The sequence below is a fragment of the Buteo buteo genome, chromosome 26, assembly GCF_964188355.1.
Source record: "Buteo buteo chromosome 26, bButBut1.hap1.1, whole genome shotgun sequence".
Lineage (NCBI taxonomy): Eukaryota > Metazoa > Chordata > Aves > Accipitriformes > Accipitridae > Buteo > Buteo buteo.
The window spans coordinates 3,757,266-3,775,705 of record NC_134196.1 but is presented as its reverse complement, the minus strand read 5'-3'; the positions used below and the strand labels follow the sequence as shown (position 1 = coordinate 3,775,705).

At 38.6% G+C, this 18,440-nt stretch overlaps 1 protein-coding gene across 1 annotated transcript; it reads right to left on the bottom strand.

Moving 5' to 3' along the window:
- Positions 1–1,139: 1,139 nt before the first annotated feature.
- On the bottom strand, positions 1,140–18,182 carry LTA4H (leukotriene A4 hydrolase). Its single transcript, XM_075057928.1, has 19 exons — positions 17,990–18,182; positions 16,779–16,909; positions 14,584–14,704; positions 14,020–14,088; positions 13,226–13,330; positions 9,939–9,991; positions 9,213–9,285; positions 8,763–8,903; positions 8,553–8,576; positions 7,466–7,536; positions 7,241–7,352; positions 6,140–6,284; positions 5,955–6,058; positions 5,525–5,595; positions 4,901–4,955; positions 3,947–4,042; positions 3,347–3,429; positions 2,006–2,110; positions 1,140–1,669 (listed from the first exon to the last, which is right to left on the bottom strand). The coding sequence occupies exons 1-19, from the start codon at positions 18,140–18,142 to the stop codon at positions 1,549–1,551; spliced, it is 1,833 nt and encodes a 610-aa protein (XP_074914029.1). The 5' UTR covers positions 18,143–18,182; the 3' UTR covers positions 1,140–1,548.
- Between the last annotated feature and the right edge of the window lie 258 nt (positions 18,183–18,440).

Below are 18,440 nucleotides of genomic sequence, written 5' to 3'. Positions count from 1 at the left end.
ACTATTTTGGTTGCAAAAATGCCAGTATGTTATTGTGTTTATTAAAAGCTGAGTGGCACAACGTTCATAGAAAATTTAAACTGATTTTTGAGCCTCGGTCATCTAGGAGTAAATTTTTCTATCACTTTTATTTAAACTCCTTAGACATACATAGGCTGAAGTTGAATGGAAGAACTCAGGATACCTTGAACCAAGAAAACCTAACAAAGTATGCTCATGCCTTAATTTATATTAGAGCTGCCAGCATGAAAAGATGAATCTCCTAGTAAAGTATGTAACTTCATCTGCTTGAAAGCTTATACCGATCAAAACTTAGAACAGAAATAAATCGACTGATAGGCTCTCCACTCCCATCCTAAGTGCCATTATTAAACCCAAGCCTTTTGCCATGACCTATAATTTGGGATTTCCTCCTCTAAAACAGCACTTTTTTTTTTGTTACACCTTGATACGGGGCTGCCTCTATGTCAACAGATTTAATTTATGCTAACCGATCATCTCCAGGAAAAGCAGTTCTTCCCAAATTCACTTCAAAAAACAATCTATAGATGGCAGTATTCACAACAGTGTCACCTAAACCATCGACGTGAAGTGCTGTAACAATTATATGAAAAACAGCACTCCGATTGTTTTTAAACTTATCTCTAAGCTGTTATATTAGCATAAGGGGTAGTGCCCAGACCTAGTTAAAAAAATGAAAATATTAAAAAACTCAAAACGGGGAAGGAAAGACTTGGGCTTTAGTCCCTGTTGGAATTGTTAGAAGTTTTGAAAATATATAGTGGGTTGAAATAATTTAAATAAGTTACTAAAAGCATAGTAAGGTATTAAATCCGAAGTTCGCTAAAAAAAAAAAGAGAACAAGAAGGTATTTCAGACAACTATTAGTGCAGAGCACAGGATCCAATAGAAATAAGTAAAACCAACATATTCTGATTAACATGATGAACTGATTAATGTAATAAAGCCATGACAAACAGGGCTAGATGGAAATTCTGCTCTAACACTTGAATGCTGTGATCCATTTAGGTCTTCAAAGTCCTCTCAGACCCAGAATAAAAATTTCTTCCACAACAAGAGTAAAGAAAACAAAACTATTATTTCGAAACTTTTCATACAGATCAATACACAGACAAGCAGACAATGAAAAGATTTATTTTTTAGTCTTCAGATACTTGAAGTTTCAATCACATTGCTATGAAAAAGAAAGCTGTGCACAAAGAGCCATACCATCCACCAATTAATTTTCCATGTTTTTAAATTCCATGACTGACAAACGACTACATCTCAGAACAGCTTTTCTGTGCGTTCTAAATATTGCTTGTAACAAAACCATTCTCCCGATTCCAGAGATTTCGCAATTTTGCTGTTTTACTTGGAAATGCAAAATAGAAAGTAGTGAACTTGATTTGGAAAGTTCATTTTAAGCTAAATTAGTACCAAAGCAGCAAAGCATTTTATGGCATAATCAAGCACACATATCAACAGTTTGTGGAATCAGTCTCTTCTTTCAGCAACAAGAAAATTTCAAAGATATCAGTAAATTTGTCACTGATCCTGTTTCAAGTCTTTGCCCACAAGCATTGAAGTGACTGGGTGCATAGAGGCTCTATGCTCCAGAAATGTCTTGACAGCCAGATCTCGACACTTGTCAAAACCGTAAAGGTCCCTGTAAAAGGAGGAGGAAGGGGGAAAAAAAAAAATAAAAAAAGCACCATTACAAAAGTCTATGAAAACAGTACAATGGGGATTTTTCTCAAGGTTTCACTTTTCCCTTGAAAGCCTCACATTAAGGTGCATACTGGGAGCCTAGGCTTTCTTCTATTAAAAAAAGTCAGCAAGTGGAAAGTAATTTTGAAGATAAGCTTGTTCACAGCACACAGAAAATTCTGTATTATATCACTTCGAAGCACAACAAATATATGTACCATGTCAAGTATTATACATGCCATTATACTAAAAATGCCAACAGCATAAGCTCCTACAATTTGGAGATTACTTTTACCTGAACAAGGGCCGAGTAAACTTCAACCTGCCCTGATCTGTTGCCATTTTTAGAGCCAGAGGAATAGCTTCTTCCCATTTGGACTTGATGCAGAGGCGCAGCCACCTGGGCGGGGGGGGGGGAGGGGTGGTGGTGGTAAAAAAAGAAAATTTACACTCATTTGCAGTGGTTAGTTATCTTATGATTCTGTTCCCATAAACAGTCTGGGTAGTGCTGTGTCATCATGGGAATGAGATTCTGGCTAAGTTCAACCTAAAATATTTAGTCTCTGACTAGCACTTTACAAAAGTGGACTTTTCTATAAAATAAGAAAAAATTACTTCAAAGTTTCTCCAAAATGGATTATTTTCTGCAGCTATGTGTTTCTTTTATGTTACAGCAGTGTCCAGTTGCATCACTCATCATGAGAGCTGAATTATATAGCACTTGTCATTTGACCAAGTGATTAAAAAAACCCAACAAAATTGCAAACAAAACATCACCAGCAACTGGCATATGCTTGGTTTTTTTAAAAAAATAAAAAGAAATTGATCTTGTTACAAGAAGTAGAAACTATACTGTATATTTAAAATACTTCTGTTTTTTTAATAAGAAACAAAAGTATTCTAAGTTAGTTAAGGCAGAATAACCATCACTACTGCAAATGTATCCAAGTATGTAACAATAGCAAAATATGCTATTACAAGATACTCTTAAACACTTATCCTCAACAATACCTTTTTTAACAAGTGATGTGTAAATACAAAACAGAAGAAATTAGGACAGCACAAGAATCAAGCCATTTAGCTAGAAGCATTTCCTACTTGTTCAGAAACTTCATTTGATATTTACTTTTTTTTGGTGAGACAAAAGCTTTGTGACAGTGAGCGCTAAAATGGGACAAAAGTTTCCAAACTGTGTTGAAAAAAACCCACTGGCACATCAGCAGGACTGTCAGGTAAGTCCTGAAGATGTGGTCCTGACTAAATGTTGGAAAGATTTTTCAGGCATCTTTGAGTCACAGAGAGGCTCACTACTGTATTATCCAATTCTACAACCCCAAATAAGTTATCAGGTCATCAGGTTCCTTTGCTAGCATGACAGATGAAAATAGAGCACAGCTAATCCGCTGCTCGCTTCCAGTTCTTCTACTAGACTATACTTATCGAATTCACAAGTAACTGAATACCACTCTGGTAAGCTTGCTTGCACATGTACTTACAAAAAAGCCCAACAACAAAAAAACCTGCAAAAACCCTGCACCATTTCTGTACAACAGTATGTCTCAGACCATTTATGAAGCAGGACACTTTGTTTTATGAAAGCATTTAATATTAGAAAAATGCCCATACTAGAACAAACCTGAATCTTATTTCAGAATTGTTTATAGCATTGAAGTCATATACTTGCTGCATTCGTTGGACATGGGACACTGGAAGAGGAGCCTGAAAAAGGAAATTGCATAGTCAGAATAAGCCAGGCGCACACTTCAAGCCACATACTTAAAAAATAAACAAGCTCATTCAGGAAGATTGATGCTATGAAGGAATTAAAAGCTTACCATGACAAATATTTGTATTTGTTCCTTTTACCTTCTCATAGTATTAGGGAAGGGGCAAGAAATAAACCTTAGCAAATTCCCATATCCAGTACTACTGAAACATTCAAAACAAAGTATTTTCATTCCATTTTATTTATAGCTTAATTGCTTAACATCAAATACAGACAAATTCAAGCACCTTTGTAGTTTTGTTTTTACCCTTCAATCCAAAATACTCTGTAGGTTGCTCGTTAGCTGAAGAGCCAGACGTAATCAGGGAGGTATGGCTGAAGGTTTTAGTAACTATGTATGGCGAGAGCTGGTTATTTTAGCAAAACTTAAAAGAAATTCCAAAAGCACACTTGGGCTTCTGTGGCTGCTTTTGTGATACCAGAATCAAGTTACCCCAGACATGCATTTACCTCCAGAAGCAACAGTGCCAGGAACTCAATCAACTGATGAGATGACATTTCCTTCAAGTCTGCTGAGCTGAATGAGCCCAAATCACTCTCTTTTGCCTAAAAGAGAATGGTTACTTAAGTTTTTAATAGGTATTTCAAAGCACAATCAGGTGTAATTTTTTGTTTGGACATCTACATTTACTGTTGAGCCATTCCACATAAAAAAGATTCTGATTTGTATTTGTGCAGGATGTCACAAGAAAGGGAAGAGAGGGACATAAGCTACTGTCTGATGTTTGGCATTCTTCACTTCAATTTTCACTTTTTTTCTCCACTGATCTTTTTATCTCCACTGTCTTTCTGTTAAAGTTAAGTGAAAAATCAAATACTTTTTCTATAAAAAGTAACACTGAGAAGAAGAAAGTTAAAGATAACATACAAGTACAGCGAACAGCCATAGAGCTAACAAAAGGAAGGTATGCCGAATTCTCTATTAGTTGTATGAGTTTAATGGTTAAAATTATGAGAAAATTGTATGGTATTAGTTATTATGATTTACATATTTCAGTTTTTGATGAGAAGTGCACTCTAGGTCCAGTATAATGTAGGAGAATTCTTGCTAATACAATACAATCACTAATGTAGAGTGATTTGGCATTTGTTTTTAAATCGAGCCACAATATCAGGGTTTCAAAAAGAATATTCTCAGTTTGGTTACTACATACATATAACAAAAAGCTGGCTGTGTGCCTTGTTAAAATATGTACTGTGCTTCACGTACAGAAGTCACAGCAAATCCACAGACGCTATGATGAAAGGCTAGTCTACGAAATGCAAAATCCCTGGCAGCCATACTATCACCATAAATACACTCTCTCTCAGCAAACAATAGATTTCAGGAGAGAATGGCTCACTTTGTATAAAGAGAACTAGCTTTTCAAGATACAGACACCTCACCATTCTTTAACCACTCACTTTGATCCATCTTTGGCTCAAGGCAACACAAGCATTTGCTAGTGTCATATCATACCTGTCAAAATATTAAAAACAATGGATCACACTTTGGAAACACAAAAGGCTCCTGTAATATTTTTACAAGAATGCTTGGAAATTATTTTGAAATGGCTCCACATTTGTTTGCTGTAGGCTCCAAACCAGTATTGCAACACAATTTACATCTATTATAATGAAATATTTCAGTTTTAGTTAGAAACATTTTGCGCATAGGTGACACTATCCCTTGATCCCATACACTCCTAAAATGATAAATGCTTGGGAGCATATATGCTCGTACATATATTATAGCTTATAGCTGAAGAGAGAAGATTGTTGTAACTAACTGTCAGAAGAACAGAATCTTTCCTGGCAACTTTCGAAGCAAAATGAGCTTCCACCAGAATAAAAAAGTTGAAAATATTAACAGTGACATTTTTTTCTCCTGTATGGACCTGTATCAATTTCTACATAGTACTAGGACATTTTCTAATAAGAGGTTTGTGGGAAGACTTTCACCCTGTTTACAAACTGCTTCATGACTGTTTGGAAAATCATGTGCAACCTGGGGACGGAAAAGATGAACTATAAAACAATGCAGCTTACGTAGGTTTCACTGGTGGCATTCCTGGAGCATGAAACCATGAGTTCCAATCAACTTTATCAAGAACATCTACCTACAAAGCAACACAAATTCTTATTCAATTTTAAATGTTATTTTTAGAGAAAAGCATACCCTACAAAAACTAGTTTCAATCTTTTGCTCTGTTTCATTTTTTTAACAGCCCTCCAATTACCCTGGAGAATCCTATACAGATTACTTCAAAACAGACTATTTCCTTCTAGGAAAAAAAAAAAAAAAAGACATCATAACACAAACCCATCTTTGTAAGATGCCACACTACATCATATTAAGATCTTGAGATAAAGAAGAGAAAGATAAAGACCTGGTCCTTAAAGAAGGTAATTCCTGATCTATGCCATAGTTTCATAGAATTAAAAGGTTTCAAACAATTAGTTTTGAATACTACCCAACCTTATCCTTGAAGTAGGAGTACAAGAACTTCTTCCAGTCCTCTGTTACTATGCTCTTATAAGCAAACTGCTGAATGTAAGCCTTCAGGAAGCCAATGAAGACATCTGACAGGTAAAAAACAAACTGTTTCAGTGTTTGAAATTAAAATGGGAAACAATTATATATAAAGTCTGACTAACATTTACCTGGTCCTCCAAGAAGTTGTTCAAGGTAAAAAAGCAAAGCAAAGCCTTTCTCATATGGAACAGACGAATAGGCAACATCAGGATCTACTTCACTCAAATTAGGGACGAGGTTAGTTACAGGATTTTTATCTCCAAGAGTATTTATCTGTGACAATGACACAAGAAAAAATATTCATCTAGGAAAACTAGCACTCTTGCAAATCACTACTAATCCTATTTACAAAGGTATAATCCATCCAAAACTAAGATGGCTTCATTTCAAAGCATTCTTTCCCATTCTTTTTCCTGAAGTTCTGAATCTGCACAAAACATAGTTTAATAAAGTTTTTTCTCATTTTATCAGTGTCTGATCATGTGTCAAACAAAGATGTGAGGATCAATCACCCTGTGCTCAAGCTGTCTCAAAGCAGTTAATTACTGTCTTGTCTGTCATAATCACAAGCACCTAGTAAACTATCTATATTTATCCCTTTATTAACAAACTATCTAAACTTCTTGAATTAAATGGGTGGTATAAAGAATAAAATACGAGGAAATATTCATAGTAAGTCAGGTAAACTGCATCACCAAACTGAATGAGAGGGCTGGAAATATCACAGGCTGGAAATCTGATAACTAAAGTTTAACTATGCTACCCAAACACAGAAATAAACAACCCTCCTAGACAGTTACAGATCAGGAATGTGCTCAATTATAACACAGTACACAAAAAAAAAAGAAATCAGTTACTTGCATGAGGCATTGGAAATCAATGGTCATGCTTGCAGATAATTTTGACAAGCTTTCAGCTGCTTACCGGTATGCTAACAGGTAATATTGCAATTTAGCCATACCCAAAACAACCAAGAGAGTCTGTAAAGATGCTCATCCTTACAGAACAGCTTAAAGCAGTTCAAAAAGCTTTACCTAATCTGACTATATTAAGCTATTACCTTGGGAAGAGATCATATACCTTGGAATCAAAGTTGTTCATCCTCTAATAAGAAAGTGTTAGGAAAGCTGACTAGACAAGTCTTATTTGTGGGAAACGCATGAAATCAGCTTTATTTTATTTAGGTATATACTTAAACATAAAGTTATCATAACTTTAAAAATATTTACCGTATTCTGCAGTTCCCTCCAACCTCCTAGGGCTTGAAAGTGCCTAAACTGCTCACCAAACAACCGACCACCAATCCTGCGTTCCAGGTATACAGTATGGCCCTCATTCAGCCTGGAAATATATTGATAAAGTCAACACTGGTAGGATGGCAAAATGAATTTAGTTGGTCTCTTTACAGATTAATTTTAAAATATGACTTGCATTGCACTGAATATCAGACCTACCAAAAATGCTCCCATGTTTTGTTTGTTACCAAGTTTCCTGTCCAGCTGTGAGAGATTTCATGAGCAATAACCTAAAACACAGAAAACAATGACAGATCTACTGTTTAGACTCCTCTGGAAAATGAGCATCAAATCCCAACAGAAAGAAAAAATCCTAATGGGACCTCATTTACTGCACTACATTCCCAGAGCCAGTTAGCATTCACAGCTCTGTAAACTTATCCATATAAATTTTATTTAGAGGACTAACACTATCCTACAGAACCTTCTCCAGAAATAATTTTGAATGTGCAGCCTGCAAGTCAAAGAGCCACACTGATCAACAAAAATAATTCCTCTAGTAGCACAGTGTAGGTACTTGTTTATGAAATCACATTTCAGGATACTGGATCCATGCTAAGTAAGGGACTAGTACTACTTTCCCACCTAAGCAACTTCTGCAGTGCTGGGATGTTCTAAAATATCAAACAGGAAGAAAACAGTCACCCCTAGAAGGATAACGATGCATGATACATTAAAAAGTATCCATGTCAAATATTTCAGTATTCTTGGGATAAGACAATCATATTTTTTTAGCAGTCTATCAGTCTAGTAGAAAGACATTTGTATGTCTTTCAGCATCCAGAGTATTCAACTTTCCAGAAAAAAACAGAATTTATTCAAATTGTACTCATGATTTCCACTTCAAAAGAGAACTGTACACAATGCGAGTTCTAGTACATAGACAGACACAGAGAGGAAGAAGTTCCCTGCAAACAATTTCAGTGAGATCAATTCAATTATAGTTTTTAAACACATCTGTACAGAGGACAGGGAAAGAGCTACTGAGCAGCTAAATGCTGTCAGTCCCCTACACACACAAGCACCCATGTTATTTTCATCTGTTCATTATACAAAATAGATGTCTCCAGTTTTTCTAGTTTACTTAGAACTAAAACTCACTTTGCAAGACTTCAAGTTATTGCCTTAACTTTTCATTCCCCCAATGAACACGAGACCAAGTTTTCAGGCATCTATTACAAAGGAAGCTAAGATGCAACTTCAAGTTGTGTTCTACTTGGAAGACATGAACCTATTTTGCACTTACATTTGATAGAGATCGATCACCTGCCTAAAAAAAAAAAAAAAAAAAAAGCAGTTGTTAGTTCAAGTAAACCTCAGCAGTTTCACGTATGATCCCTAACTCAAAAGGGGGCAGGAACATTTAGAGTTCTTTCTAAGAGGAAGATGAATCAATTTGTGGATTCATATAAGCAAGCCCTAAGGAAAAGCTGACTTTTGTCAGTGTTGAACTTACCAATAGTGTTGGAGTTACGAAAGTAAGACAAGGATTCTCCATACCACCGTAAGGAAAAGAAGGTGGTAAGACTAACAAATCATACTGTCCCCATACATAGGGTCCTGCTAAATCTTCTGCTGTTTTCAGCATAGCTTCAGCCTGAAACAAGAATTCACATTAGTTTCTAACATAACTTCTGACTACAAACACTGAACAAGTTATAAGCTACTGATCCCACACTTCATTCTCTTTCACCTTGGGATGTCCCACATGCAAAATGAGTACAAGACTGTATCAATATTTATGTTCAGTAGCAGTTTTGTGTTGTGATAGAAGAACAGCATTTTTTGGGGTGGGAGGTAGAGAAAGGAGGGCTACAGATGACAAAAATACTGAACTACAGCCTGTTCCTTTTCCAAAACTATGTGAAACAGTTAGTTTACAAAACATTTGTTGTTAATTACCCACCTCAGCAAATTCATAGGCCGATTTATCCACTAGCTCCTTTTCAGCCCACACCAGTGTCCTTGGGCCAATCTTTCTGTTGAAAGTAAAAATGCTATGAAGACACCATGAACTGGAAATAATTCTATGGGAAACTAATTCAGAGAGCATACATTTAAATGTGCTGATGAGTAACCCATGTTGCTGAAGAAACTCATTAGAGAGTCTTCCTGTCTTTTTCCTCTCCACTGCTACAGGAACACTAGAAAAAGCTTTAGAAAGCAAACCACACACATCTATTGTTCAGGACAAATAAATAGGAAACACATTTACAGATTTTTAAATGCTGTGAAGTCCTAATACAAAAGCATTATTATGGGCTAGATTAACACATTCTTGTGCAGATGAGCAACGAAGCTGAAGCTATCACTTTCTGCCTTTTGTACATGACAAGGCTTATATGTTACTAGAGGAAAAAGATATTATTCCCTGAGCTAGAAAAAGCCCTTAGTGGTTCCAATCAATTCCAAACTCTTCATAGTATTTCTTTAACTTACAGCAAAAGTATATTCTACAGAAAAAATGATGCAAGATTGAATCAAGATACATGCAGTTTGATACAAATAAACAGGCTTGTTGAATCTCTAAGACCTATTAAAACTAGAAACAAGACCAAGTAACAAACAAAAAAGGTAACTCTGGAGATTTATTATGATTATTAATATTTATACTTTGTGCAGATTCACTCACCTGCTTTCTAAAGCTCCAACCACTAAAGCAATCAAGTAGCAAGGTATGGGAACCTAATGGATAATGTGAGAAAAAAAGAAATTTTATTTGTAATGCGAGCTATCAACACCACCGATTCAAAGAAAAACAAAGGTATGTAAGCAAAGTGCACATTTCCTCCATAGTTTCCTGCCTTATGTTATAATAAAGGCATTGTTTTTTCTCCCCAAATTATACTCCTCTATCTACAAGGAATACTTGTTTCCTAGATCTTTCATGCAAAGGCCAAAAAACTGCAGTATCATCTCTCTTTGAAAAAAATCTGCATATATAAGAGCATATAAAAATGCCACTGGTTTGGTTACTGTTCAAAAGAAAGTTAGTTTTCCATATTCATTTTAGTTCCATTAAATTTTATGGAAGGAGAAGTTAAGAGACACTGCTCAGATAACAGGCAGTTGTATCACACAAAAAGATGCAGGAAAACCTTTAATGAATTTAAGTAAACAAAGAATATTTATGGATAAAAAAAGATTCAGCAAAATCAAAATGTATATATTTGATTTCCATGTTTGGAATTGAAATAAATTCTAAATATTTGTTATTTTAATGAAAGAAATTCCAAAGCTACAGTATCTTTATGGAGAAATTCTTTCTCCCAGTGCTCTGGACACAGAAGGGGATAATGCAGCCTTACCTGACAAAATTCCATTTTATCTGACTAAACACTGTTAAATAAGTAAGACTTCAAATCATAATTACTTGGCAACAACATTTCAGAAAAGTTTATTCCACCATTTATTATCCCCAAACCATTTCAATATCATTTATTAAAATATCCATATCATCTCTTGTTTTTTAATTTTGCATATTAACCCACAAAATATATTCTTGACAAGATTGAAGTCCATTGACTTGTGTTATAGATGGGTTATTAAAAGATTGTGAATATTTCCCTACATTTTGATGCCCAGTTTGCTAATCTGAAATTTTAAAATTACTTCAAATCTCAATGGCTGTTGGGTAATAAATTCATTTTTACAGAGGCTGCTCTCCACTACATTTCTTACCAGTCTGGCCATGCAGGGGCAAAAAAAAGTAGTTTTAGGTAAGCTCAGCACACATACATATCCAAGAGTTTGATGCATTTTTCTTTTTTGTTTAATGAAACACATGCCTTTTCTAACAAATTAATCTAATGTTTTCCTGCATTAGAAACTGTAGTATAATTTCAATTAGACTAAATGCCATTCTTTTTACAGGTCCAGCAAACTTATCAACAGTGTATTTCTAGATAACATACAGCTCTGAATAACATACAACATAGAAGCCTTATGCGCTAGACCAAGAGTGGCAAATGTTTTGCCTCCACAGAGAAGGCAGAACACTGCATATTAAAGAGCTCACAGAGAAGGTGACAATTTTTTTCCTCTCCTCTTGCCTCTCTTGGGTTTCACATAGCAGCCAAATCAACCCAACAGCTGTTGCAGTTCAGAGTAGGCTCCCCTCCTCTCCTCCGGTCACATAAATCCATCCCTCCTTGCACTCATTCAGTCCCTCAGCAGCCCAGATCAGCTTACTAAAACAATTTCTTTTTTAAACTTCTGTTCGTTTTTATCTGCTTGTTCAGCAGAATGAACTAAGCTCACCAAGAGATCCCATAAACATCAGAACTATAACCTAAAAAGCTGTGAGAACAAAAAAGCCAGGAGAGTAAATTGAGACTGCTACTTAGGTGCAGTGGAATCATTAAACTAGCTGCACCACTTAATAAAACTTCATCCTTAGGAGTAATCTTTAATTAGCTGGAGACACTTTCCATAAAGGCCAAGTTTTTCACCTTTAAAAAAATCTGCTGTCAGAATTTGCTTCCCTTCAAGTTGAAATTGGTTCCAGTGCTCAGCTTCACTGCTAAGATCTTGGTAAGCTTAAAATTTGTAGGATCTGTTTTTCAAAACGCACTCCTGTGTTATTCAAGTCCACACAGTATTTCCCAAGAATCAGTGCAGACAGAAAGGGTTTTGACAGTACTAGCTTTGTGTATACTAAGCATTTTCAAAACTTTACAGGCTTTTCTGGGAATGCCAAAATGACAAGTAAACATCACCAGCACCTACTGACTTTTTGGAACTGGAAATTCTTAATACCCTGTATTTTTATAGTGGCAAAGAAGCACTGTCAGTCACATGATTGAGTTGTGGTGAATGGGGTTAAATCCAGCTGGTGGCTGGTCACAAGTGGTGCTCCCCAGGGCTCAGTATTGGGTCCAGTTCTGTTTAATATCTTTATCAATGATCTGGACAAGGGGATCGAGTGCACCCTCAGTAAGTTTGCAGACCACACCAAGCTGGATGGGAGTGTTGACCTGCTCCAGGGTAGGAAGGCTCTACAGAGGGGTCTGGACAGGCTGGATTGATGGGCCAAGGCCAGTTGTATGAGGTTCAACAAGGCCGAGTGCCAGGTCCTGCACTTCAGTCACAACAACCTCATGCAACGCTGCAGGCTTGGGGAAGAGTGGCTGGAAAGCTGCCCGGCAGAAAAGGACCTGGGGGTGCTGGTTGACAGCCGGCTGAATGTGAGCCAGTGGTGTGCCCAGGTGGCCAAGGCAGCCAACGGCATCCTGGCCTGTATCAGAAACAGTGTGGCCAGCGGGAGCAGGGAGGTGAGCGTCCCCCTGTACTCGGCACTGGTGAGGCCGCACCTCGAGTCCCATGTTCAGTTTTGGGCCCCTCGCTACAGGAAAGACATGGAGGTGCTGGAGCGTGTCCAGAGAAGGGCAATCAAGCTGGTGAGGGACCTGGAGCACAAGTCCGATGAGGAGCGACTGAGGGAACTGGGGTTGTTTAGTCTGGAGAAAAGGAGGCCGAGGGGAGACCTTATCGCTCTCTACAACTGCCTGAAAGGAGGTTGTAGTGAGGTGGGTGCTGGTCTCTTCTATCAAGTAACTAGTGATAGGACGAGAGGAAATATCCTCAAGTTGCACCAGGGGAGGTTTAGATTGGATATTAGGAAAAATTTCTTCACTGAAAGGGTTGTCAGGCATTGGAACAGGCTGCCCAGGGAAGTGGTTGAATCACCATCCCTGGAGGTATTTAGAAGACGTGTAGACGCGGTGCTTAGGGACATGGTTTAGTGGTGGACTTGGCAGTGTTAGGTTAACAGTTGGACTCGATGATCTTAAGGGTCTTTTCAAACCTAAATGATTCTATGATTCACTGATGATATCAAAACCATATCTGAAATGACTGTGAACTGCATGAGTTAGGAGTAAGACCTTAGGCATCTGTTTACTAGCCTGTAGCACTTACGTTCTGACTGAAACAGTATATCTTCCGACTGCTGTCCTCTGGGTCAGGCATCTCTCCATCACGATTAGCACTCATAAGAGCCACCAACTCTTTAGGAACGGATATCTGAAAGAAGGTTATCCAACTATGAGGAACTCAGTTAGCACACAGGATTATACAATACCCTAGAAGCAGTGATAGCAAAAAGAGTAGCGCGGATTCATTCTGTTGTTAAGTCCTCTCCATCAAGTAGAACGTAAGGCATATAGAAAATTTTGTCTTAAAGGCTGGCAATATTTGAGTAACCAAAAGGACTACCTTTGACAGAAGTTAAAAGTTTCTTCAGACTACTGAACTGTAATGTCAAGTTGGACATCTCGCTTTTTGCTTCCTTAAACCAATCAGACTACTTGTGCCAGGACTGCAAAGATCCCCCAGCTATGTACCAGAGCATATTACTTAAGGCATATATGAGAGCCATTTCAAGTATTTTTACTTTACGGCACTCTTTGTTGTTTTACTGTCAGCTTTTCCTGATTTAAGAACATATTTCTTTTCTGCTACAGCACTTTTTTTTTTCTTTTGGAAATAAAGATACATGTGAATGAAAAAAGAGATGACATATATAAAAGAAAATGGTAAATCCAGAGGAATGCCACAAGGAAGATGAGCAGCTTTTGGTTCTTACATTAAGCTAAAAGTCAATATTCTCTGTTTTTATTTTAGGCCACATGCCGGCAGGTACAAAAAAAAAAAAAATTCACCCATTGTAGTAGTTGCCTTTATTTAGATACACATGACTTAGGTTCACCTACCTCTGCATAGTATGTTAGTTTCACAGCAGGAGTGTCTTGGCATGGAAGGATGGCTCTGCAGTGGGTGGCCTGGAGAGGAAGGGGAAAAAAAGCAAGCTAAAACATAACAATCTTTGTAATGCAGAGGACTAGAAATAAATCAAACTACTATATTATACTGGAAATCTATACAGCTCCTCCAGAAAATTCATTATCTACAAACCAGTACTTCCTATTCCTTATAGCTTACAGTAGTTTTCATAGTTAAGGCTTTTCTCAAAGAAATAATGGTAGGGAAGACAGATCAATAGCCACATATATTGATTGTAAAGGACTGCATGTTCTTCAACAAGAATACTGGAGAGGGTAAAGCAGTTCTGGAATTATTAAACTGCAAACATATAATAAAATCTCAGCAATGACCTGACTTATTAAGTGTTATCATTTAGGATCTCTGACATACACAATTAGAAGTTATGGGCTACTGTACTTTCCCCTACTAGCCTTCCTCTCCAACTCTTTGGAAACCAAGGGGAATTACAGGGGTATGTAAACAAGTTTCAAAAACAAATTAATACACTCAACCTGACACTGGCTGAAGAGAAATGGGTGTTTCTTTCCAGAAGTTTGCTCTGGAGTAAACCATTGGAGAGCTGAAGACTTTGGAGAGCTTTCAAAAGAGATTTCGACAATTGCTTCTTGTCCCCTGTGTAATAAAGAATATAGTCAGACTGTTTTGACACAACTCCCGATCACTACTGAAATCCTCTACAAAGATTTCTGGAAAATAGGTCTGCAGCACTGTCTCAAAAGCATTAAAAGAACAAGTAGCATATTAAAAAGAACTTTTCCCTTTCAATTATGATAGTAAAAATTAGCTAGTTTATTTCAATTTTAATGTCCCAAGACACTTCTACTAGACACCTCTACTACTGTCTTTACTAACCAGAAACTTTTCTGCTCCTCTCTTCAAGGAGGACATGGACTTTTTCTTTAAACCGTTTGGACCAGCTACATACATACAGTTTTGTCGCAACTATCTAACATTGTACACATAAGTAGAAAAAACCCACCACAGTAAGCAAACAAAAAAGTATATAAAGCCTATATAAGAACATATGTACTTTAATAAAATAGGATTTGTATATTCTGTAAATAAAAAATTTCAGGTTTTGCAGCTGATGTTATGTTCTGTATGATCCTTAAGCAGAAAAAAAAATTACTGAAAATAGGAATTACTGGAAAACCCTATTAAAAGTAGGGTTAACCAGAAAAATGAAGAACGTTCAAATTTTATTCAGGATTTCAGAACTGGTGTGAAGTAAAAACTAACTAACACAGAGGACAGGTCCCAGCTTGCTAACAAGAGAACACACACAAACCTGACACATTCACGCTCTTGTTTTTTAAAAACATATCATAACCATCACTGACACCAAAAGTACATAGAAGTACTTGCTTCTGTTATTGGAAAGTTCCAGGTTATACATGCAACATTCTGGAATTAACAATCCAACCATAAATTAGAACAAACTTCAGCTAATCAGAGGAGTTGGACACTAGATAAGCTGACCAGGTACACATATCTGGTTTATAACCAGTGTTCCAAAGTACATATTTGACAAGAGAAAATAATTTGTATTACCATAAGATATGTTGCTTACTGAACAGTCAGACTTTTGTATTGAACTCTTTTCCTATCACTGTTTTATTGATACTTGTATACAGGACTACATCTCACACAAGATTATAAATTCTTACGATCATGACTCATAACTCCCTCTTTGTAGCTTTTTTTTCTTACAAGGAAATCTAGCAATGAAAAAAAAAAGCTGAAAGTCAAACAAAAGACATAAGCCTATGTTTCTGCTGTGGCCTGTTTAACTTGTTCAGTTTCATATCAGATAATAAGTGTTTCCCCAGAAGGGACAGCTATTGTATGACATTTCTTTCTCTTCCACATTATGTGTGTTTCTAAATTGCACTAATTCAGAGAAGAGGAAAAAAAAAAGTTAGAAACCAGACACTAGTTTGTAGCACTAATAACCAGTTTTAAAAACAAAACAGTAAGAAGCAACTTAGTATACAATTTTATTCAATCAAGGGAACCTTCCTATACAGTCACAGCTTTCAGCCTTGGCATGTGAGATACCACAGAGTTACAACATACAAAGTAAACTGCCATAAAAGTATTGTAATTTGGCAACAACTTCTTATTTCATGCAACTTAAAAGGTAGACTACGGCTAGTTCATTCTCCATCATGCTGCCAAAACACAAGTTCCAGTTTTTAGGGACTTGGGCTACAATAAAAATTTTATTCTTTGAAGACATGTTTCTAGCTAATCATAGTGGTAACCTGCAGTTCTACAGACATGCGGGATCAGCCCTTGTATAAAAGAAAGGAAAACAGGGTCTGTAACTCCATATGTGCCATGCTGTAGCAATTCTGAACACAACAAAATTCAGGTAGCTGAAGTAGAAAGAATATTACTGATAAGAAACATTGGAAAAATCGTGATACATTACACATCATTTCGTTACTTAGTTTGGCAAGTCATTTTGTACATAAGACCTGGAAACAGTACAAAGACTCCCAAAGTTTTGGCTGTCTAATGAAAGCCAAATATTAAATTCATCTACAATATCATATACCAAATAAATGCAACACCCTAATTTACAAGTCCCTTTGCAAGCTTTACACAACGACCCCACAGGGAGACAAGCAGCTTATACAGTGCATTTTGGAAACTACCTAAAGGGACAGGCAAAAGTGTGTACCTGCTTAGTTCAAAAGGAAGTGTGATTTCCAGGGGGGTCCCCTTGAAACTGTGCTTTTCTCCAAAAACAAATTTTGCATCCTGTCCATTTACGGTCACTTTAAATACCTGTAGGTCTTTTGTATCCAAGACCTGTAATGAAGCAAATATTACATACTTGTTAGATAGTGTAATAATTAACATAGCACTCATAAAATCTTAAACACAAGTCTCTTTGAAGGAAAAAGTATTTACTGAGTAAAACCAGAAAAATCAAGTAACTATATCAAGTACTGGGAACCAGCGTTTTAAGAGAGCAGCACTGAACTTACAAAACTGGAGGGGGAAGAGGAAGGAAACCACCTTCTGACCACGAAAGTGGAAAACGGGGAGTTTACCAAGTAAACTACAGAGGTAAGAGACTTCACAGTGCTGCCATGAAATGAGAATGAAAGTAAAGCCCCTGTTAAGGCATCCCTCCTGGAACCAGCCACTATGAATCAAGACTTTCATGCAAGAGAAGATGAATTAAATAATGCAGTGCTCCCATACGTGCCGTGAGTGAAGTTTTACTCTTTACCAGGATGGATTTTTTTTTCCTAAAAAGTAAGCGCCAATCACAAAAGGATTTTATGGAGCTAGCAGAAAGATCCCACAACCTCCAAACTTCACTTCGCATGCAGCGTAACACTAAAGAGGTTTACGTGTTTATCTGCACAGCTAGCTGAGAAAGCAGCTAGGGTAATAAAACACACACGCGAAAAAGCCACGAACGCAGCTTTCCGATGGTTTATCCCCATCTTTTCGGCAACGGGCTCCTCGCCATTTTAAGGGGAAAACCCCACACATTTCCACCCTTCCCTTGCACGAGGCGCCGGCTCTAGGCTCCACAAGCGGGAAACCTGAGCCCCCCCAAAGGCGTTGCTAGCCCGGGGGCGACCAACTGGAGACGAAACCCGACGGGCGCCGAGGCGAGCAGGCGGCAGGGACGGCGAGGGGGGGGGAAAGGCACGACCGAGGGGAGACGACGCCGAGGCGGGAGGAGAAGGCGGGAGGAGACGAGGGGGACCCCGAGGACGGCCCCCGGCACCCCCGTTCCCCCTCAGACCTGGGCTCCGGGGTCTCCCCTCAGTACCGCGGGGGTCTCCCCTCAGAACTGCGGGGGTCTCCCCTCAGTAGCCGCGGGCGCCTCCACACACACACACACACACACACACCCCGCCCCGCCGTTACCAAGCAACGCAGCGGCCCGCGCTCGGCGCGCGCGGTGAAGGCGGCCGTGCCCCGCAGCGCCCGCGCGCCGAAGTCCACGCGGCAGCGCAGGTGGAGGTGCCGCGTGAGGCAGCGGGAAGGCGCAGCGAAGGAGCACGGGTCCTCCGCCGCCATCGCTCGCGCGCGCGCGCACGCCCGCTGCCGTTGACCACCGACCCCGCCTACCGATTTCACACCCCCCCCACCACCCCCCGTCGACCCCGCCCCACCGCGGGGAAGGGGGTGGGCGGGCCCGCCCCGCCCATCCCTGGGAGCTGTAGTTCCTACCTCGGCGGCGAAAGCGGGGAGGCGGCGCGCAGGGGAACGACAACTCCCGTGGTGCATTGCGGGAGGAGGCGGGGCCAGGAGGAGGCGGAGGCGGGGCGAGAAGCCTGAGTTGGCCGCGAGGGGCGGGGCCGGCGCGTGGCCCGGC

Excerpts from the sequence above, each read along its gene's own strand:
- LTA4H (XM_075057928.1), bottom strand. The coding sequence starts at position 18,142 with ATGGCGGCGGAGGACCCGTGCTCCTTCGCTGCGCCTTCCCGCTGCCTC. Across the intron at positions 8,577-8,762 it reads TCGTAACTCCAACACTATTG|GCAGGTGATCGATCTCTATC; the intron begins GTAAGTTCAACA and ends TTTTTTTTTTAG. Across the intron at positions 7,537-8,552 it reads GTGATCGATCTCTATCAAAT|GTTATTGCTCATGAAATCTC; the intron begins GTAAGTGCAAAA and ends TCTGTGTTTTAG.